The 24340-nt window shown below is 42.9% G+C and overlaps 1 protein-coding gene across 1 annotated transcript in view; it reads right to left on the reverse strand.

Annotated features, from left to right (window-relative positions):
* LOC135368033 (endothelin-converting enzyme 2-like) overlaps positions 1–24340 on the reverse strand; it is a 70331-nt gene that overhangs the window by 13845 nt on the left and 32146 nt on the right. The window contains exon 3 of the mRNA XM_064601114.1: positions 10571–11937. Within this exon, the coding sequence (XP_064457184.1) occupies positions 10571–11937 (1367 nt within the window). The remainder of the gene's footprint in view (positions 1–10570; positions 11938–24340) is intronic.

Here is a 24340-nt window from a genome sequence, read left to right on the forward strand (position 1 = left end):
ACACTTTTCGGGTGAAAGGTCCATCCCGAGGTGCGTGAGGTACGTATGGATATTGTTTAAAGCGAGCTGGCAGGTGGCCTTTTTCCACATACCCTTTTCCAGAACAGCCGCCAGAAAACCGCATCGCGGGACATTTCAGAATTGCAGCCGTTGCCTGTATAAGGACCGTGAGGTCACGTAACGTCTGTAGTGCTGAGATTTGACGCATACTATGTGGTATTTTGCAGTAAGCGGTATCACAAGGGCAGCCAAACAGCCCATAGAATAACCGGCATCGAACACCGCTTAAAATAGGGGTCAAAGATTTGACGATTTTTTACACTTACTATCCGTCAAACTTTTATGCGTAAGGTGTTGACCCTTAGAATATGGGTCAAAAATTTGATGATTTTTGACCCTTACTATCCGGTTTCTTTGTGAGAGAGTAGAGTTATTGAATTGTCGAGTTGAGTTGTTGAGTTGAGGGGGGAGTTGTACCCCCTTTTTATGTTATTAAATATCATTGTATAATTATTTTTATGTCCGTACCAACCCTCGCTATCTACATTACAACATGTTTTATATATTCTGGGATTTTGTAACTTCATGTTAGACATTAACAAAAGCAGCCTTGTGCACGAAAGTCTCGTCTCATTAAAATTTAGATGCTCTCAACAGTCTTCTTTCTGTTGTGAATCTCTGTCGCAGCATACCTGCACATTGCTGTTCTACGTACTGTGACTTTGCAGTAAGAGTATGGACTTTGGGTAAAAAGACTACACAGCACTGCTCAGGTATTTTTGCCCATCGAACAGTATGTATGTATGCAGTATGCACACAGTATTTGTGCACCGGACCACTAAAATGTAGTGAATGTGGCATTGCCCACGGTAATGCACCAAGTTCAACACAATTATTGTAGAATCCAGGTATTTTAGCTTACATGTCAATCCAGTACCACATTCAGTGTGAAGTTGTGACAAATAAATAGTTTCCATTTTTCTTAGCTCTCAAAACACAGACAGTGAATTAATAAGAGTAGACAATGTTAACATGAAATCTGGGCTATTCTTCAATGAAAGATTCACAGACAGTAAAGGAGCCTTCCTCAATGGACGTTGATGACACTGAAAATTCTAAAACGTTATCAGAGGCTACATCAGCTTCGGCGTGTCAGAAAGGATTGTATGTCCGACAGTAATCCAGCTAATAGTAACAAAAATGTGCAAAAGACAAATTAACTGAACTAATGTAACGTACCTTCTATATCAGACAGTGAAGCTTGTAGCACCCCATGCACAGGAACCAGTGTCCAGACAGCAAAAGTGCTTGAACTGGGAGGTAGTAGCTAATCGGAATGGCGACCTTTGTTTTCCACCCTGAAAGCACAGGTCCAGGTCCATTTAAAAGTGGTGTCAAGATGTCTGCATGCGAGCGCACATGAAAAGTTGAACATAGGTGAATACTCAAATTATAACATCACATTGTCATACCTGTTGGTGGAGGTAGACTGCAACTAACGTGTCAGCAATTTCTTCATGCACGAGATGCAAGCCAGATCCTGCTTCATTTCTGCCTTCAGTGTGCACCTGTGATAATTCAGAAGTTAGATTATCGATACTGTTGTGTTGTTAATCGTGGTTATATCAGAGTAAGCGCAGTAGGACATCTGCACAATCGATTCATTAAGCTTGCTATTTTTTATATCTGAACCTCGACTTACCTTTTTTTGCTCTCGTTTTTTGCCTTGATAATCCGTGGCGTGTTCAAAATGTTGTGCGTCGCTCACCTCAGATTTTCATCAGACGATTTCGTGCCGAGATTCCAAATTGCCTCTGGAGTCGCGCGTAACATATGGTAACATCCGTGTACGAAATCCTTGCAGTGGAAATTAGCAGGCACCACTGTCAGCCAAGAGCTTCGCACTGCTTGGTCTTTTGGCAACTTATAATAGGTAACACTTGAATGCTCCGATGAATTGTTCTAACAGCGTAGCACCGTCGCCTCTTCGACAACTTCGCCGTGGCGTATCACGTATCATATCGCTCCAGCCCATAAAAGGCAAGGTCAGAACAAGGAAGTGCACTCTCCAAACGACGCCGTGGCAAAAAAATATTCACGTGCTTTGTTTCCGGCTTAGCAATAACATAACAGCTGTTCGCTTATGTATACGATGCACCCGATGCACAGAGGATGAAACGAAAGAAGCCAAGAGGCCAAGCCAAGAGTTGATGCCAAACCAAAAACATATCAACCGAGAGCAGTGACGTCGGTGCGCCAGTGCGCAGGGTTTGCCGACGGTCTGACGGGCGGGCTTGAGAACTACAAAAAATGTTTTCTAAAAAACTACGAACAATTGGACCAAGATATTTCGCACACATATTCAGTCTCCGCTAACAAACACACAGCGCTGGTATCGGTCAGTTCTGCGGCACTTCAAAATCGGCATATCTGACCTTTAAGCAGCACTGGGGGATGAGGGCACAGGGCCACATATCAAGCGGATGGTATCAAACACAGGAGAGGCTCCAAGTCTGCTCAACAGCTCATGGGAAGTCCACATGCAGTAGCATTCATCACCATATCCGAGCTCCCAGTGGTGTCGACAAATATCACGAGGCCAATTCCGAGACACTGACTCATTCCCGCCAATTTATTTTTGCACTGAGCGGGCCAAGTGTCTCTGGGACCCTGAAGATGCTCATGTTCTGCGTCGTATCAAACTTCATGGCGTCCATGAAACCAAACCAGTTTGGTAACCACGGAAGCGTGAGCTCCTGTGTGTTACTTAAACGCGAGCTTTACAACGCTGACGTGAAACCCAAAACGATCTTACGCTGTTCTAGAGCTGCAAGTCCTACAAACCGGCTTATATAATGCTTTTCTCGTTCCGGCACACAGCTCCGGAGACTTACTTAGCCGGACAGTCTATACTCTGACGAGCTCCTTTGCCCCGGTAGGTAGACTGGCTGGAATCATCACTACTTGGAGCTTCACTTTTAAATCCTTTAGACAGACAGGCGCGTGCGCTTTTATTGCCTAACCACTGTGTTTCCAGCCTTTCCAAGAGGCTACGTGCTCGTGGTGCTACGTGCTCTTGGTTTTCGACGTTTTCATGTTGCCGGGGCCTCCTTAAAGCGTGGTTGAGTATGACCAACGAGTGTCGATTGAACTGATCGATGTTGTGAGAATCCAGGAAACTAACGATTAGTCTGCCCTGACTAGTCTGTTTTGAAACGCGACCGATCCATAGTTCCAGTTCTGTGGCACATTCTTCAGAGCGGCATAGAAAGCGATTCACCGGCTTCTTAAGTGCGTTTGTGGAATCCTCTCGAGTCGCCAATGATGCGTGATAGCGAGCTACTTTACGACATCGAATGAAGTGTAGAACCTTTGGTCGGTCATCAATGTAGTAAGTGAGAATGTTGAAGGTCCATTGTGTTCAGAACTCGTTCATTTGACCGTTCAGGCACTGTGGCATTAGAATAACAAAAATGTAGTCTTCCAACTGCTGCGCCACCCTGGCAATTCAATAATGGTTGGTATGCAGAGCGTGAAGATAAAGCAGCAGCAGTTGGATGTTGACAGCTGAAGTGTAATACATTCATGAACCTCGTGACCTTAACCGAAACACCCTTACGCATGTTCCCGAACATTATCGTCATCATCTTGCACTACAACTGCAGGACGCAGTACAAAATACGGTACTTTTACAACGCTCCCTGAGGCCTAAGACTCAGTGTGCATCAATATAGTTAGACTGATGTCCCGTCAAGCAAATACACCGGAAGGCGCACATTGTATGGAATACTCGGATAGAGCGCTGTCTGAGAGCAGAAAAATCGTCTAGCCGTAATTTTACGTTCTTCGTGCGTGCCCTTGTCTGCACAGTTCGATCGTACCGCGCTCGCGACATGCGTGCGAGCAACAAAGTACGAATGACATGGTTATCTCCATTTCGTAGTAGTGTGCTTTCAAGCAGAGCCAGGCAGGGTGGTCCAGTCAACCCCTCAGATTTTTTGTCGTCCAATATATTTTGAAGCACATTGGCGGAGGAAATAGCTGGAAATATCGACTAACGATTTCAAGCACTGCGCTTTCTCGCAATTTTCCTCGTACCTTCGTAACCGTTAACGCCATGCAGTTACTTTCCTCCACAATTATTGCCTATGTGCTTCAGTACTGTTTGCTCTATCTTTGAGGTCCGAGGTTCTGCAGGTGTCCAAATAAGAAATCGCAAAGTCGCCTCACTTGCAAAAAAAACGCACCTTTTTGGCGCGTAACTGCTTGTCCGCAAATTCCAGTATACGTTAACGTGGTTGGCATTGTTCTCTTTGTCTTTAAATGTTCTTGCAATTCATATAAGAGCGACTGCTGGACAATCTCAGACATGCTCCCTAACGCGCGTTTAGTGAGGGGTGCTAAGGCAAAATCGCTCCCATTCTATTGCGTATTTCCCATATTCGCCCACTCGTGACTTGGTTCATGTTCCTCACACATGTTGTTCATAGCAAGCTCACATAGTGTAGTTGAAAAAAATCACACTCCCGAAATGTATATAGTTCATTTTCGGGCTTTCCGCCCACACCTGCCGTGGTCGGTTTGTGACGAGCACAGCGTGGGCGGACAGCAGAGTTTCGTTCCTTCGTGGCTTCATATTGCATTTGAGATAGTCAAGTTCTGGTTTATAAGGTTTATTATGAAACAAAGTTCAAATATCAATCTACCAAGAGATCAATCTATTTACGCGCTGTAGGTTGGCATGAACGTTGGCCATACGCGCAAAACACACATTGAAAGCACAATACGGTGAAAGATGTATGGTCCTTAATTGATGACAAACAGAAAAGGGGACAAAGTCTAACAGTGGAAGGCTTAGGAAGGCTACTTTCCTCCACCCACTCTGCGAAGTTTTTGCCGTGTATTCCCCGTACATGTGACGACTGTACTCCAGTAACGCGCATATGTGTTCCCGTTCTCGTTTTCTTCTTCTTTTTGTTGTTGTTGTTGTACGATAGTTCGCTATGCATTCGTCGGCAGATGGAAGTGTCCGAAGGTAGGGCAGCTTCGCATTTATAATTGTTTTATTTGCCAAGCACCTCAGGTTGTACAGTGTGGCATTGTGCTTTACTACACCGCCCACACCATCGCATCGACTGTTCCCGTGTCCCGTTCCATTAAACACCCACTTTGCTACAGGTAGATTTTGCTTCTTAGTTCTTACCACTGCAGTGCTTACTACCGTAGTCCCCATAGAACACGCGGTATACGCTGTGACCTCTGTTCATTGTACGCCCTTACAAAGGAACACTCAGGTTTTTGTGTTCTCACACACAGCAGGAAGACGCAGTTGTTCTGCCTAGACGAAGTGGCATGAAGACAACAGGAGCGACGGAAAGAGGCGCTTTCTCCACTTCTGTCAATCGCCTCTCCAATAACTAGTCGGACAGTAGATGATATTTTACTGCTTTATGACATATGATCTCAGCCGCTCTGCAGGAAATGCACATCTTCTTAGTTCGCACCTTCTGTGACCGTCAAATTACGGCGTCATAAAACTCTACCGCGGCTTCGATACCGCGCCATGCATGTTGCTGTGATGGGGTTATTTTTGAGTGTCCGCAACGGAACCTCCGCCATTACTAACGTGATTTTTTTTTAATGCGCTATGTGACCTCGTAATGAGCAACATGTGTGAGGAATACGAAGCACGTGACGGGTCGACGAATATAAAAAATACGGTACCGAATGCGCGCGTTTTTGCCTAGTGTTACCAACTTCATTAAACGCGCGTCAGGAAGTACGTCCGAGACCTTCCGACAATCTCTTTGATACGAATGGAAGCAACATTTAAATACGAACGGAACGATGTCACACATGTTAGCCTTCTTGTATTTGCAGAAAAACAGTTACGCGCCGAAAAAGTGTGATATTTTGCAAATGATGCGACTTTTTATCTGGACACCTGCAAAACGTAGAACCAAAAATAGAGCAAACAGTTCAGCAGCGAATATGCAATAAGCGTGAAAAGAAATCAACTGCATAGCTTTAATGGCTACGAAGATACGAGGCCTGAAAATTGCGAGGAAGCGCAGTGCTTGAAATGATCAGTCTTATTGTCTTAAGATTATTTAAAAAATAACATTTTCAAGCTATTTCCTCCGTCAATGTAGTTCCTAAGCACTAGACTTCAATACACAGGGTGTTTCAGTTAAATCACCGGGTTAAATAATTCGCAAACGGGTGCTCAATATTTAAATAAAAATTCAAATGAGTCTCGTGGAAAACGTAACTTCTAAAGCGGGGCACCGCCGGCATCAAAATGGGTGCTACACCTACTGAGACCTTCAGTGGACACTTTTTAGGGCAAAATCTGCCACCGGAGCGGGTCGTTTCCTGCAGTATTAATTGGTTTCGGTTTACATATTTTTTGTCGCGGCTTGTCGCAGTGAAGCGCAAAAGAACGCTTTTCCATTCCCTTATCCACCAATGAGTTAGATGTTCGTGAGCTTGCTTCCTAGCAGGGAGGGCTGAAGAAAGAGTAACAGCCCCAGAAAGGATTCGCCACACCTCCACCAGGCTTATCTGACTGATACGCGCCCTTTGTTTGTTATGATCGCACGGACTAAACTCCGACACCTTGATACCACGTGCTTTCCACTGTCACAGCACTGTCCCAAATTTACGAATTGCGTGGACGTGTTTCTGATTGTATGGGCCACAACCATGACTTCATACACCAAGGAAGAGCGGGCCGACATGATGTTGGCCTTCGGTGAAGCACAAAAGGACGCTTCACTGGCGGCAAGAATTTACGCCCAGAAGTTTCCCCACAGATGTCATTCGGATCACAAGACAATATCCGCGATGTTCTCCAACCTCACGAACTATGGCAGCTTTTAAAGCCCCGAGAAAGGGAAGCAAGCATCTGCACGGACGCGACAGGCCACCTCCAGAGTTCTCGACCACGTTCGCGACAATCCACATGCGAGTGTCCGGTCAGCAGCCTCCGCGTTGAATCTTACACCTACAACAACGCAGCGCATATTAGCCGCTACCACTCACCATCCTTACAGTCCGCACGTGCATTAGAACCTCACGGATGGCGATTTTGACAGGAGAGTACAGTATGCAAACTGGGCGCAAACGATTGGGGATGAAGAAAGCTTTCTGTCTCAAATCATATGGAATGACTAAGCTCGATTCGGTCGCGGCGGAACTGTGAACACGCTGAACCGACACTACTGGTCTACTGCAAATGCTTACTGGCTGCTGCCCAACAACCATCAGTAGCAGTGGTCATTCAATGTTTGGTGCGGAATTCATGGAGATCGTGTCATTGGCCCGTACTTCTTTGGTGGCAACTTAACCGGAGAGCGATACATCGGCGAAGTGCTCGACAACGTCGTCTAGGACTACCTAGACGATATGCCGTTATCCGACCTGCGTGGTCGGCAACATGACGGCCAACATGACGGCGCCCCTGCCCATGCATACAGAAGGTCGTGTTTATGGCTCGACTCCACCTTCCCAGACAAGTGGATTGGCCCTGGAGGTCCCGTCCTCTGGCCAGCTCGGTCCCCTGATTTGACACCTCTAGACTTTTTCTTGTGGGGCCACATAAAAGACAGGGTGTACGACAGCGATCCGGTGACGCCGGCAAACTTGAAGCTGCGGATACAGCAGTGCTGTGAGCAGATAACTACGGAGCAATTACAAAGGACGATTGAAGCAACAGAAACACGCCTCAGAATGTGTCTTGCTGCGGAAGGCAGGCATTTTGAGCACGCCTTGTAGTTTCTAGTTTTCGCTAATTTTTTTATTTACACGGAGAGGGACGTCGTGTAGTGAACACTTCTGGAACATTTAGTTTATACATCACACATCTTTATGATGATATTTCAGCGTGATTAAGACCGACGTGCTGCGATTCTGGACCATGCTGTGATCAGCGGGAGGCATTGCCTTAGCCAGTGCACGTGCCGTTCTCGCAGGGCCAAAGACAGCTCTCCACCGTTCGCTACTAATAAAGGAGAGGTTTGAGACGGCTGAGAAGGAACCGGTGCATGTTTCCTTACATTTCTTTTAAACCAAAAACAAAAAAAAGTAAATCTCTTGTTCATTTGTTCCGCGTTATCTTAATATTCGCTATGTAATATCTCGAATTGCAGTTTACTTGAGCGAGCGTTACGTGGTGATAGGAATGCGGTATCTCTAAACAGCGTCTCGCTATCAGTCAAAACGGGAGGGTATCAATCCGCATACCAGCATGCGTGGCGAAGGGGTAGCGACGCCTGTCTGCTGTCCGGGGCTGTTACTTTTTCGTGAGCACTCCCCGTTGAGAAGCAAGCTCAAGAATACGTAATTCATTGGTAGATAAGGAAGTTGAGGAGCGTCTTTTTCCACTTCACCATCACCAACCGCGGCAAAAAGTATGCAAACCGAAACCAATTAATTACTGCAGGAAATGAGCCGCTCCGGTGGCAGATTTTTCTCTGAAAGGTGTCCACTGAAGGTACCAGCAGGGGTACCCATTTTAATGCCGACGGTGCCCTGCTTTAGAAGTTACGTTTTTCACGAGACTCATGTGAATTTTTATTTAAATACTGAGCACCTCCCCGTCATTCACACCGTGCGCAGCTTGTAGGCGGTATCGGACAGACACTTGCAAAAAAGAAAGTTCTGCGGTTGGTGCACCCGTTTGCGAATTATTTAGCCCGGGGATTTAACTTAAACACCCTGTATATTGGAACGAAAAAAAATCTGAGAGGTCGACCCTGCCTTACTCTGCAGTAATTGTTCAAAAATACTCTCTCATTGTGGCTTCGTTCCTTAAAGGGACTGTCACATCCGCCTTGTTGATTTTGAACCCATAGCGCCGTTTCACCCGTCATTCATCACCAACGATACGGCCGGAAATCTGACGCGAATTGGCGGAGTATTTCCTGTGCAGTTTGATGTAATGCATGACAAGATAGAAAGAAGGATGTTGAGAGTACGTCAGAATTCCTTTTCTGGAAATGGGAGAAAACGTCACAGACAAATCCGATCATGGAGCAGCCGGAGGACCTTTTGCAAACCGGGGGTGCGTGGGACAGTTTTTTGAGGTCGCCGAAAGTCTCTGATCGGCGGATCGGCTTACAGAATGTGGCTTCTAGACTGGCGTCATACGTCTCCGCACCGTGTTTCACGTAGCTTGGCCGCGTGAAAATTCACACCCACTACGGAAGAGTCGGCGTATTTACCAAGGACTTCTCACTTCGTATACCGGGCTCCGAACCCTATTAGACGAGCTCAAAGACATTCGTCTGCTCTGCGCTCCCATATGGAAGGACCTTCCATAGCTGCTGAAGGAGTGCGAATCTTTAAAACTCGATTATTTAATATGGAAGCTGTTTTCGAAAGACGACTTTGGCCAACTAATTTGTGTTTATAGTTTAATTAGCGGAACTTGGATGAGACCACGTCTTATGTGATGGTTTCGCATCAAACGTCATCCAGAGCTGCGGTACTCTATGCCATACTTTTCTTTCTGCAGCACATCGTTGATGTTACCCCTCGGGAACGGGTCGTGTTCACTGACTCTACATGTGCGCTGCAAGGAACTGATAATTCTCGCATCCAAGCCTTATGCGCACTGTTGGTTTTGGATGTGTTAATGACTTAGAACCTTGTCTACGAAGCCCTCCACATACTGGTTCTCCAATGGGTTCCAGCCCATTGCTGTGTCGACGGGAACGAACAGGCCGACACGCCGCAGAAGCAGTTCTCTCGTCTCGGATACGGACGCGTATTGCGCTGCTGAGAAGAAATCGTCGTTCCGTCCTTCGACACCTGGTGACTCCTCTGGCTTCCCGCCAAAGGACTGCTGATATTCTCCCCCCAGCCATGCTAAGCGCTGGCTTTCCGCATGTTTCGACATACCTCTCGTCGAGATGCCGCATTAGTTCATCGAATGCGCCCCGATGTGGCTTTTACAGCGCAGTGGCGTTTCCGCTTGAGGCAAGTTGACTCTCCCCAATGCAGTCACTGCGACGCTGTAGAAGATCTAGAACACAACACACACGCCTACCAACCTTCCAGACCGTACTCTCCGGATCCCTTAACGAGCTGGACTCTCGCCCCCCTCTCTCACAAAACTGCCTGGTCCCTGGCCACAGTACCCCACCAACGCCCTGACCTCAAAGCTCCCTTCACATTTCTGGATACCATAGGACTTCGATCCATATTGTGACGGGGCTCATTATCTCACTCCCATTTCATCATCATCATTTCGAAATAAAGTTGTTGTTGTATTTTTATTTGCCGCGTTTTGACAGCACTGACGCAATGTATGTAATTACAGGTACTTAGCAATAGATAGATGCATTCTTCGTTAGTAGGGAGGGCCTAGAGAGGGACGAAGGAAGGGCTTCTCCCCCGTACCACCCCAAAGTATTCAATTACTGGGGCAATAGAAACGGTGAATATGCACAGTTGTGTCATCAAGCATCCAAAGGTTTAGAAGAACACGCAATTTCACTCGTGAGGCTATCTAGCTCAGGGATATTAAGATGTGGATCTCTGCATCTGTGCATTTCATATCACTCACCTGTCAGCATAAAGCAGGAGTCCATTCAAGCTTCTCTGAACATTTTGGTGAGCATCTGGGGCTTGGTCTACTTGCCAAGTACTAGAAGACAATTTCTGAGAAAGAGTTCTTCCGATGGCTCCAATGATGTGATGCATGTCTTCGCGGGTGCTATTATCCAAATAGTCAGTTGCGTAGCGCGCGAAGGTTGCCCAGCCCATGAAACCTTCAGTGCGGGAGAGACACGGCTGCAGGTCAGTTACGGTTAGGTCTCGTTTTCCCAGGAAAGTTGAAAAGAATTCCCAATTTATATACGAGGCCATCTGCTGAACATTTATCCAGCCAACATAACGATGAAGCTCAACAGCACCAACTTCACTTAATACTTCGTTAAATGCTATCATGTAGTCCGTGTTGAGTACGTCCACCATTGGGCTCTCAAGTTGGTATTCAGATTTGAACACTTGTTCCCACTCTGCCGCAGGTATGTTAGGCGTCAATTCAGCGAGTTCACTGGAATTTATGCGTGCATATTTAACCGTCGAAAACTCCTCTTTCAAGAGGTGGCGATGGACAACATCTTCAACGTGGAGAAAATCTTCGTATGTTTGAATCGCTTCTTTTTTCGTACCTGGGGTTTTCATCAAATCTCTCAGCCTCTCATAATATTCTTGGTATCGTTTCACTTTCTTGATTGTCTGACCGTAGCGTTCAAAAGCGGCGATCTCGCTGCCCGGAAACACAAACGGTAGCGACGTATCCTGCCGTTTCTCGATGCCCAAAACGTTGCTCACGTAGAAGCTGTCATATATGCAAATGAGTGTCCTCAAAATGTTGGAGTACTGGTTCGCTATTGGCCATAGGATACCGCACTTGACCCAGATACTCTTTAGTGTCTTATACTCTCCACTCTCGCGACCACGTGCAAATATAGCTTTCCTACACGACTGAAAGAAGCTAATTGCTTTCTCTACAGCACTTTGGTGCTGAAAGGCAACCTTCACTTCGAGCGTTTTAAAAAGAATCCTGAAGAACTCGTCTAAGTGCTGCCTGTACGTCGGGACATTATGGTTCTTGTCCCACCTGCTGCAGACGTACTGATAAAAATTGTTGCAGGGATTCATCTCAAAATCCATAGAGTCTTTGAGCATGTCTCGGTACATATAGCACGCAGTCGTCTTACACAGTGTGGAATCTTCATGGTCGCGGTACTTATAAGCCAGGTATAGTAAGCCGACGAGTATGAGCAAGATGATGAGTGCAAGGAGGATAATTATGTAGTTCCATGCACAGTACCCAGAAGTCCTATCGGTTTGATGGCGTTCCATGAGATGGGATGACAGGTCCTTCAGAATTCCCGAGTACCGAGCGTCGGTTAGGTCTTCGTGCTGCAATTAAGCAAATATAAGCGCTCCCCTATATGCTGTCCTCTGATTATAAGCAAATTAAGCTTAAACTGTTGCTCCTAAGAAAACGGAAAAAAAACATCGTTCAGTTAACGTTACGCAAGATCCCGTCGAACCGGTCTGGGGACTTCACGTGTAAGTAAATGAATGGTGTGCAATTAAAACTTTCACACTACTTCACTAGTTCACACTACTCCGTTGCATAGTGTGCAGATGCGTGCGACAAAAGCCATCGGCTAGATTGGTGTTCCCCAAACTGTGGGTCGGGACCCTCAGGAGGTTCATGACAGATTCGGCGGGGGCCACGAATCGGCTTAGAAACAACAGATGTCCATAGACTATGCTCTGTCCACTATTCTGCGTCCGAATTTTAAAAAAGAGAGAGAGAGAGAGAAAAAGAAAACTCGTGGTATAGCGGACCACGACGTCTACAAAGCAAGCTCACCTTAGTGAATAGGAACTCACCCCTCTTGTCTCGCATTTACTTTTCTGTCAGCGATGGTTTATAGCCCGTCTTAATGCGTGTGACGACATCAACTGTCACATTAAATTTCAGATTCGGTCTCGTGTGTCACTACTCATGCGCTGAAACCGAAAAGCTTGTGGCATTGCGAAATCGGTTGGGAGATGGGAATATTGACGCGATATGTTGTATTCTGATGGGTCGCAGGGAACCAGAAGCAAAGCGAGCAAAGTTTGGGTACCGCAAGTTTTAGCCACTACGCGTCTCTCGTGACTCAGCATTGCCCACGAAGCGTTATGGCAAGAAGCTTTGCGTCCACGTTTGAGTGTGGCGTGACAGAAACTCCAACCACTTCGAAGGAAATTTAAGGAATCGTTCATCTCTTTCCTTACACCCTCCATGCGCTCCATGTTTGCAGACACCATGTTGACATCAGGGCTGCGGAATGGGTGTCCCATTCCATTCCAAGCCCATTCCGAGAAATGGACCATTCCATTCGTGCTAATTCCATTCATTTCAGTTCCAAGGGATCGAGAAGTTTGCTGACTCCCACTCCCGCAATGGTTTACAACCTCATTCCATCCCGTACATTACGCGAAAAAAGTGTTTTTTGAAAGAATGCTGACGAATAACTAAAACAAATAATGAACAATTTCGAAGTACAATAAAATAAGAAAAAGCATTTCGAATTAAAAACAATATAACAAGGCTTCGCAACTACGCAACGGGGGAGAGATGGCCCAAACTTGTCCACTGTCAAACATATGTAGTTTTGTCGCGTTGCTCGATTTGGAACACGAAATTTACATGCTTGAATAGTGTCAAGTAAGGTCCTTCGTAATCTTTGTAACCGAATTGGCGATCAGTTCTGAAAGTCCCTCCAGAGGTCAGTTTCACGCGCACAGTTTCCAGCAGCGGCAGCTTCTCCATGAGTCCGTTATTTATTTTATTTTATTGCCTCTTCCTCATCCGGCAAACTGTGCGCCTGTTCCCATTTCCATGCATTTTTCATTGCCCCATGTATTCCCGCATTATCTTTTGAGTGAGCGAGGAAATATCTTTTTATTCTTTAAGTGCTGAACGATGCAGGAAACACTCGACATTATTATTTACGTCAATCATCGTGGGCACGTGAGATGCGCGGGCGTAGCTTCAAGGGGCGCAAGGGCAAAAAACCATTGGGTTAAAACTAAAACTACAGTAGGAATAACGAGGCCAGTCCATTTCAATGCGGTGAAAAGGGGCCTACTCCATACCCATTCCGTCCCTAACGAGGTTCCCGCCGTTCTGAGAAAGGAATGCCCGCCACGGTTGCGGAGTTGCCACTCCGGAGTTGGAATGATTCCGAAATCATTCCAACTCCGGAGTGGCAACTCCGCAACCGTGACGGGCATTCCTCTTATACAGAGGTGAGGCGCCTCAATACGCATACGCGGCATGTGGCGACTGGTTCTCTGCTTGGGGGTCGGTGCGTGGGTCGAAAAAGTTCAGCTCGGGCGAACGCCTTGCGTTCTGCTGCGGAAGCACCCTCATGCGTGTCTTGCCACCGTAATCAACGTTCGCCCCTACCCCCACGTAGTGTGAACGTCTCGCATTTTGTTGCGATACGCTTCACATTCCCTTCCGTATGTTATCGAAAGCGAAAATTAATCCGAACCTTGATTGAGGGACCATCACGACTCCCAGGGCGAATACGGCTGTAGCCTTTTTGACGAACAATTTGCGTCTGTCCGATTGTGTATGTGGGTGTCACTTAAGAAGCTTCACGTAACGTTTTGGTGTTACGGTTTAGCGCATGACTAATATAATTAACAATAACAATTACGCAACAAAAACAATAACGCAATTAACATAATTTTCCCTTATTCGCTAAGTATTCGATGAAAGCTTTGGTAAGCTTGATCGCTACTGCGTCACTTCATCGGCATTGGTCACTTTAACGTTGTACTGCTTCGTTGCAATAATGAAGTATATCTCGTTCCGCTACTCCGATGGCGTCTGCAGTGTTCGACGTGTAATTGTATTGCCACCGGGCCGCTATATAGTCTGTCCGGCACCGGCTGCCGGTGGAGAGGCAATACCGGCAGCATTTCAGCGGTACTTAACCAAGACACGTTCCATGTAATTTCGGCTAACTCCGTGAGAAAATCAAAGGAGCTTGGAATGGGTTGAAACCCAGGTGCGGTAGTGGTGATCTTTGTACTGCTTCAAAATCTTTGTTTAGATTTACGTTGTAACATCCCAGTAAACCACAAACGTCTATGAGACATACCAGAAACATCCAGATATCTAAGACATTTGGATGTCTAGTAGATACACAATTACAATGTAGATACATTGTAGATGTGTAGATTCTAGTAGATACACACGTCTGATACACACAGAAATAAATGAAATGAATGAATGAATATCCAGATATATCCACATTACATTCCATGGATGTTCCATGGATCGTCGGAAGCTCGTCCATAACTGTATAAATGCATGTCCTCGGGATGTACCTGCTGGACATTTGTCACGTGCAGTGGACGTGTTTGTGAGGCATTGCGACGTCTAATATACGTCCAGTCGATGTTCCTACCGGATTAACATACGATAATATAGACGTACGTTTACAAAACGTTGTTTCGACTATCAATTCAATAGTAAATATACGTATAGTGCTAGAAGAAAGCGAATCTATCTTGCGAGAACGTGAGAAATCGGAGAATAAGTAAAAGCTAGTTTTTCCATTTGTTCGCGTCCTGCTCTCTGCAAAGTATCTACGTAGCACTCTTCCACCAATACATGAAACCTGTCAGTTTGACAGCTCTGCTGTGTAGGTAACCTTATCATGGACAATAGCCTGAATTAAAAGCACAATATTTGTCAGGGAGGAATATCAGAAATGTTAGCGGGCAGTTTGCCTAATTGTAGACGTACATATTAATTGCAGAAATACATCCTCCGTTACAAACGTTTTCGGCCCCCACTACACTTAACAAACATCCCGCAACTATTGGTATTTTAGTACATGTTCTATCCAGTACGCCAGTAGAGGCAACTGAGAAATGCCCAAGCCGTGTCGGGTGAGGTACGGCCACGGCTACGGCACTTGCGCTGTTCATGTACACAAAATGGCTGACAAAGTAGATTTGCAATCCGGTCCATATATTGCCGTATGTTAATCTGGTAGGAACATTGATAGGACGTATATTAGACGTCGCAATGCCTCACAAACACGTCCACTGGATGTAACAAATGTCCAGTAGGTACTAGAGGACCTGCATTTATACAGTTATGGACGAGCTTCCGACGATCCATGGAACATCTATGGACTGTAACGTGGACACATTTGGATATTTACTAGGCATCCCAAATGTCAAATGTACCATCCTCTGGATGTCCATTAGACGTTTTTGGTTTACTGGGATGGAGAGTACAGAGGGAAGAAACAATTTGGTTTGTTATTGATTTACCGTTGAATAAATGCTTTCTACCTGGATGCGCTTCTATTTCACTCTCTCGATTCTGCCTCTCTTCTAAGTATAATTCGCAATGTCCCTCGTCTATTCCTATATGCTCGACCTCCTTTCCGTCGTCGTTCTTCTCACGCGAGCGGTATTTTTCATGCCGAAGGGAGGGAACCCCGGTTGTGAGGAACTCACGGTCGTTATTAAAACCGGGTAAAACACCGACACGCTCCAACCGAAGACACGATGAAACATCAACGGTCAGGGTTGTTTGGATTTAATCCACATGGATTTTGTCCGGTGGATTTTTTTAATTTTATCCACACAATTTAATCCGGATTATTTTAGAGATTTTGTCCAGATGCGACGTGAAAGACAATCTTAATGCAACGTCACACGGAAAACTGCCGCTTTATTGTTTCACACTTTATTGTAGTGTTGGCTGTTAACAAAAGCCCAGGTTAATTACATTAACTTCTAACTTTTTGTTAACTTTAACTTTTTAACTTGACTTTTTGAGCTTTTCAGATTTAACTTTTTCCCGTTTTCTTTTACTTCTGCCCATTCAGGGAGAGGCTTTCTTCTGCTTCCTGAAGGCATGTTAACTGAATCCAGGCATGTAGCATCTACCCATTCACCCACGCGTGCATGGGACCTCTACCTTTCGGAAAACAATGGAAACTCATAGTAGTAAAGAGGGTTGTCCCATTAAACTGCTGTCCAAACTAAGGCACCCCTGCCCTGAGCCCTGAGCGTATTTTCCCTGCGCGGGGCCAGTGCGGAGGGTTGTCCGCGCGCTTATCGGCGAGGGGAGGGCTGCGTGCGCGTTTACCCTCTCACATTTTCCAGCCTGGGCCAACTTCTTTCGTCATTTTTCAATCTGCGTCGACTTTTTTCGCGTATTTTTCCTCGCGTGTGGCAGGCGGCGCTCGGGTGGAGGCTCTTACCAGTAGGCGGAGCGTGGCCGGAGGGCTGCGTGCGCGCTTGCCAGCTCACATTTTCAGCCTGGGCCGACTTCTTTCATCATTTTTCATTCAGTGTCGACTTCAATCGCAATTTTTTTTCCCGCTACAGCAGGTGTGCAGTAGGTGATTTACATGCAAAGGATAGCCATACACAAAAGTACAGGTGAAAATATATTTATTAAAGTCATTAGTGTCAGGAATTATGACTCTGCGTGAAGGAGAAAAACTCAGCCAAAAAATCTGATGCAATAGCATTGAAGGGGTATTTTATTAGTGATAATCACGCAAGTTTTCAATTAAGCAGAAGGAGTAGCACATTTTTAATAAAAGAAGATCAATACGATTACTATCAAATTAAAAGTTTTATTATAAAAAGTCTAAGATGACCACCATAGTGGAGCTTTAATTACAAGTGCCGATAGATGTATATGAACAGCAGAGAACCTGGAAGACCATGGGACACGAACACAAGAGGAAATAAAATCTATAACACTACATTGGTTAATCAAAACAACAGAGGAAGAGACTATCATTTTAACTATCATAAAATCATCCTCGTGACTTCCCCATACAAACCTTACTTAGTTTTATGAATCCAACACAGAAAATACATTAAAAAATTCACCACATAGCGCGCTCCTAGTCAACAACCAGCTCTAATAATATCTGCCCTGATTTGTTGAAGACTGGAGGCGTACACTTATGATTGTACACACTGGACTGACTTCTTTGGCTATTTTTCAGCCTGGGCCGGATTCGTTCGCATTTTTTTCATGCGGCGCGCAGGTAGGGGCATGCACACTGACAACATCGGACCACATCTTTGGCGATTTTTCACCCTGGGACGACTTCGTTCGCAATTTTTGTCAGGTGGTGTGTGTATCAAAATTAAAAGTTTTATTATAAAAAGTCTAACATGAGCAACCTAGCGGAGTTTTAATTACAAAGTTCTAATATGTAACTTCAAGAACAATAGATAATATTCCATTATGACACATTTAATCAAAGAAAATATTTTTAATCAATACAATTACAATCAAAAGTTTTATTATAAAAAGTCTAACATGACCAACCATAGCGGAGTTTTAATTACAATGTTCTGATATGTAGCTTCATGCGCAACAGCTAGTATTCCATTATGACACATTTAATCAAAGAATATATTTTTAATCAATATGATTACAACCAAAATTAAAAGTTTTATTATAAAAAGTCTAATATTCCTATACGTGAGAACCATCAGTGCAATAGCGGGAAGTTCTGACAGATGTATGTGAACAGCAGAGAACCTGGAAGACCATGGGACACGAACACAAGAGGAAATAAAATCTATAACAATACATTGGTTAATCAAAACAACAGAGGAGGAGACTATCATTTTAAATATCATAAAATCATTATCCTGACTTCCACAATACAATTTTCGTTCTAAGAGACACTACAAACCTTACTTTGGTTTATGAATTCAATACAGAAAATACATTAAAAAATGAACTTCACTGCGTAGCGCGCTCATAGTCAACAACCAGAACAAAGAACGACACGAACACAAGAGGAAATAAAATCTATACCAATACAAAGAAGATATTCCACTTCACCACATAGCACACTACTACCCAACAAACAGAATAAAGAATGACAAGAACACAAGAGGAAATAAAATCTATACCACTACAAAGAAGATATTCCACTTCACCACATAGCACGCTCCTAGCCAACAACCAGATCTAATGATATCTACCCTGATTTGTTGAAGACGGGTGCCGATAGATGTATGGAAGACCGCGGAATACGAACGACAAGAACACAGGAGGAAATAAAATCTACACCACTACAAAGAAGTTACTCTTAATCAAAACAACATAGTAATCTATCATTCAAAAATCAGAAGAAAAAATCAAACTCATCAGAAAATTAATATTCCTATATGTGAGAACCATCAGTGCAATAGCGGGAAGTTCTGACAGATGTACGTGAACAGCAGAGAACCTGGAAGACCATGGGACACGAACACAAGAGGAAATAAAATCTATAACAATACATTGGTTAATCAAAACAACAGAGGAGGAGACTATCATTTTAAATATCATAAAATCATCCTCGTGACTTCCCCATACAATTTTCATTCTAAGAGACACTTTGTTTTATGAATTCAACACAGAAAATATATTAAAAAATGAACTTCACTGCGTAGCACGCTCCTAGCCAACAATCAGCTATAATAATATCTGCACTGATTTGTTGAAGACGGGAGGCGTACACCTGACAATTATGAACATTTTCGAGCGCAATAGGGAAGATTATTCCAACATTACACAATTAATCAATTTCTTATTAAGTAAACAGCATAGACATACGGAAATAATGAGAAAAACGATCAACAGCTAATAGAGAACCAAAACACATCACATAAACAACAGACACATGCAGGAAAATAAATGAAAAAGAATCTATCAAAACAATCAACATGCACGGATGAATGGCAGAGAAACACTTTGAACAGCACATGATGAATAATTTAATACAGCACAGAGCTAACGCTGAATAGCAGAGAAACAATCTAAACGGCGCATCTGCCAACGTGTAAACAACAGACAGGAAAATATTACTCAAACAGATAATAGAGAGTCAAAATCCAACACGTAAACAAGAGGTACACAAAGGATAAATAGTTGAAGAACAATCTAACAAAGCAAGAAACATGCACGGATGAATAGCAGAGAAACACTCTAAACGGTGCATCTACCAACGGTAAACAACAGACACATGCAGGAAAATAATTGAAAAAGAATCAATCAAAACGATAAACATGCACGAATGAATAGCAGAGAAAGGCTTTGAACGATGCATCTGCCAACATGTAAACAACACACAGGAAAATAATAGCAAACATTACAATTGGAAATAATATATCTTTTGAACTATCATAAAATCAACCTTGCGAGCTAACAATATCCTACTCAGGCACTTACCTTGACAGAGGTATCCAAACAAGCACCACAGCTTTACAATAATTACAACCAGACTCGAGACATGGTGGGGTCACTCTCTCCCTCTATGCAGACTGGTGGGGTCACTCTCTCCATCTATACAGCCCAAAAAGCGGGGAGCCTGTTGTCAATCTGCGAGGTGGGGAAATCCTCTCTCTTTTTCAAATTCTTTCCTCCAAAAAGGAAATATTCTTAGGACTGGTGTACAGAGGCGAAATTTTTCATTAATCGCAAATAGACATTGGAATTATTCGATTCTAAAGAACACAATAAGAATTCTATAAAAAAAAATCTAAGAATAGACTTTCTAAGCAAACGAGAAAATATTATCGGTGCAAACAATACTCAACGAGAAACGTTACATTTAATGTATTTCAGATCAGACACAACTATTAGGCAATCATTATTCTCAACTCACAAAATATCAATCGAGTGAAAGTCAAGTTTATTCAGTGATAGAAACAATACTAATTCGAAAACGAGAAACAAATTTAATTACATCGTTTTATGTTAACTTTGCAATACACGTAGAAGTCGCAAACAACTCATCTGAAATGCAAATTATATTGTTTGCTACAGCGGAAATCAACGCACACAACATTCCCAACTAGTAGAATATTTTTATTAATATCAATCGAGTGATCATCTGAAACAAAGTCAAAAGCAATAATTAATTTAGGCAAACATTTTTCATAATCACACAGCGCAAATATACATCACAGAAACACGTCTTTTTCATTCAGGACCCACTAGTGGAAACGAAGTGAGAGGGTTCCCGTACACATTCGGTTAAGGTTACGCCCGCAGGGAGTAGGGGAATCCAAACAATGGTCTCAGTATACAAAGCCATAAAATCGCTCCTACAAGTCAAGTGAGGGAAGGAGGGGCTCTAGCGTTGTCTTGTACATAGAATCACTGAGAGCAAACATTTTTCCTTTACACATCACATCTTTTTTGTAAATTGACTTTCATAATTCTAACGGCAGGTGGAAAATTATGAACCAGATAATAAAATTTTCATAAATAAAATTAGCACCAATATGATTTAATTAAATGTCGAGGCGCACTACAAAACAGAACAGACAACTGATATACATTGAAGAGATGGACAGATTTTGTACTCGTTACCATTCGTCATGGGAGGACCTGATAAAAAGTTGCTTCGAAAAGGAGGAGCCGCGAAACGATTCATTTATCGCTGCATTTCAATACGTCCTAGACATGGTCGTATTCGGAGATATGGTGCAAATTATGGAATTCAAGATGCGAGAACTTGTATGCCGAATCTACAATAGTTATAAAAATATTTGCACGTCATCGTCGGAAGGACCACTTGGGCTGATGGTGGAGTTTTTGAGGTTCGCTAACGAAGAGTTGAAATACACTAGACCAAACGTAATTGTAATCATTGCAATGGGCATTGCATTAATCAAGAAAGCAATCAGATCAAATTATCATATACAAGCAGTCTATATCGCACGATTCATTACGGATTTGTTGAAATTACACCTAACGGTTGAAATGGAAAGTACATAAAAACATCTTATCACGTGGTATATTCCACCCTAGAACCTCTACACATTTATTTTATTCTACCAGTCAAGGATGTCAAATGAACAGAAGTTCAATATTGTCGTGCAAGGTCTGATGTATTATCACCTGTTGAAACTCAACAAACATATCAATTGCGGTGGACCACCAGACGATTTTCATCTAATACTCTCTTGTACGCCATTCAAGAACATTCATACAAAGAAAGGAAGCATCAATAAGAGATTGTGTAAGTTCATCGCGACAAAGTGCAAGTTGTTGAAGCAATACAAACACGGCGACAACATATCACCTGCCTTAATCAACGCTGGATTCAAGCGCCCAATAATCAGAATAAACTACCTGATGTCTTCGGAATTCATCAAGCAAGACAACAAACGAAAACTTCAGAGTTTGGAATAGAATTGTAATTTATCAAAATAAACAAGTGTATAATTGAAATAATAATTGTATTCTTTGTCATCATTGTAATGTATTCTACACAGCGCAACGAAAGCAGCTTTTGATTAGATTGCTAAGGAGACACTACGTACAAGGATCTTCGCATGGAATCAGCGCTGGCAATCAAAGAGATTTTTACACGACCACACTCTATACAACACCGACGCCCGAAGGAAAGAATTGTAGAAGAATCGATAATAGAAATTTAGAGGCATGTTACATCAATATTTGCTTACAGAGAGGATCACCGAAAGCTTATTTTACGAATTAAATTGCACAGTGTATATATTTTCTCAAACTATTGGACAGTTGACAATTCTATATTGAAAGGAATCTATTATCAAATGACGCGAAGGTGGAGTCTACAATTCTAATCATCATAACATGCGGCACACAATTCCAATAAGATTTTGGGAGAATCGAATCACACAACTGTCATCAGAAATGTTTAATTGCTATACAATGAAGATGAGCACTATGCATAAGATATGTAATTATAATAAGTAAATATTCCTTTTGCAAACTTAACCAAAGCAGCACACATAAACGTAGCTTCAATTCACAGAATGTACCCGAGGTTTTTAATTAGCCATACTGAAAAACTACGAGTCTATTCGATATGTCACGGCATATGAGGCACTACAATTGGAAGGACATACATTAATTTTAGAAGATTTTAGCTCATAATGAATCAAAACGCAATCTCCAACACCAAAGGTTCGTGTTTAAATTTTCAAAGTCAAACTGTACACTCTTTCTTACAATTTTTTTAAGATGTAGATTAAAAAGCTGTCTATATAGTCACACATTGTATACAAGATATTTGTTTGTACATTCATTGATAAAATTTATCAGATCACATTCCGGAGCAGTGGAGACTATCAGTAAGTGTTTAATTAAAATTTGAACTGCTACAGTAATTTACGAACTCAGTTGTAGAAAGCGTAATTTCACACCTTTAGCTGGCTCACTTTGATACGCGAAGGTTTCAAGAACTCCTTTGTGATGACAAAGAATTTAATCGAGTGTATTGATGTTTTCTATATACTCTATAACGTAATGTGAATTCTCCACGACGTGGATAGTAAAAGTTACGAATATGTTTCGAACAAAATTTACTTAAAACTCGGAGAAAGGGTCACCCGCGTCGTCGAATGCGTTTCGGCAACACGCCGGGCAGCGTTTCCAGGACACCCTTCCGAAACCGAACGCGATTCGGCGCCCAACGCGTTAACGCGGCATCCCACGCGAGCGTGTTGCTTTCTTCCGGAAACGGGTTCGTCGACGCAGGGGACCCTTTCTCCGAGTTTTAAGTAAATTTTGTTCGAAAAATATTCGTAACTTTTACTATCCACGTCGTGGAGAATTCACATTACGTTATAGAGTATATAGAAAACATCAATACACTCGATTAAATTCTTTGTCATCACAAAGGAGTTCTTAAAACCTTCGCGTATCAAAGTGAGCCAGCTAAAGGTGTGAAATTACGCTTTCTACAACTGAGTTCGTAAATTACTGTAGCAGTTCAAATTTTAATTAAACACTTACTGATAGTCTCCACTGCTCCGGAATGTGATCTGATAAATTTTATCAATGAATGTACAAACAAATATCTTGTATACAATGTGTGACTATATAGACAGCTTTTTAATCTACATCTTAAAAAAAATTGTAAGAAAGAGTGTACAGTTTGACTTTGAAAATTTAAAAACGAACCTTTGGTGTTGGAGATTGCGTTTTGATTCATTATGAGCTAAAATCTTCTAAAATTAATGTATGTCCTTCCAATTGTAGTGCCTCATATGCCGTGACATATCGAATAGACTCGTAGTTTTTCAGTATGGCTAATTAAAAACCTCGGGTACATTCTGTGAATTGAAGCTACGTTTATGTGTGCTGCTTTGGTTAAGTTTGCAAAAGGAATATTTACTTATTATAATTACATATCTTATGCATAGTGCTCATCTTCATTGTATAGCAATTAAACATTTCTGATGACAGTTGTGTGATTCGATTCTCCCAAAATCTTATTGGAATTGTGTGCCGCATGTTATGATGATTAGAATTGTAGACTCCACCTTCGCGTCATTTGATAATAGATTCCTTTCAATATAGAATTGTCAACTGTCCAATAGTTTGAGAAAATATATACACTGTGCAATTTAATTCGTAAAATAAGCTTTCGGTGATCCTCTCTGTAAGCAAATATTGATGTAACATGCCTCTAAATTTCTATTATCGATTCTTCTACAATTCTTTCCTTCGGCCGTCGGTGTTGTATAGTGTGTGGTCGTGTAAAAATCTCTTTGATTGCCAGCGCTGATTCCATGCGAAGATCCTTGTACGTAGTGTCTCCTTAGCAATCTAATCAAAAGCTGCTTTCGTTGCGCTGTGTAGAATACATTACAATGATGACAAAGAATACAATTATTATTTCAATTATACACTTGTTTATTTTGATAAATTACAATTCTATTCCAAACTCTGAAGTTTTCGTTTGTTGTCTTGCTTGATGAATTCCGA

This window comes from Ornithodoros turicata, chromosome 1 (assembly GCF_037126465.1).
Source record: "Ornithodoros turicata isolate Travis chromosome 1, ASM3712646v1, whole genome shotgun sequence".
NCBI classification, from domain to species: Eukaryota; Metazoa; Arthropoda; class Arachnida; order Ixodida; family Argasidae; genus Ornithodoros; species Ornithodoros turicata.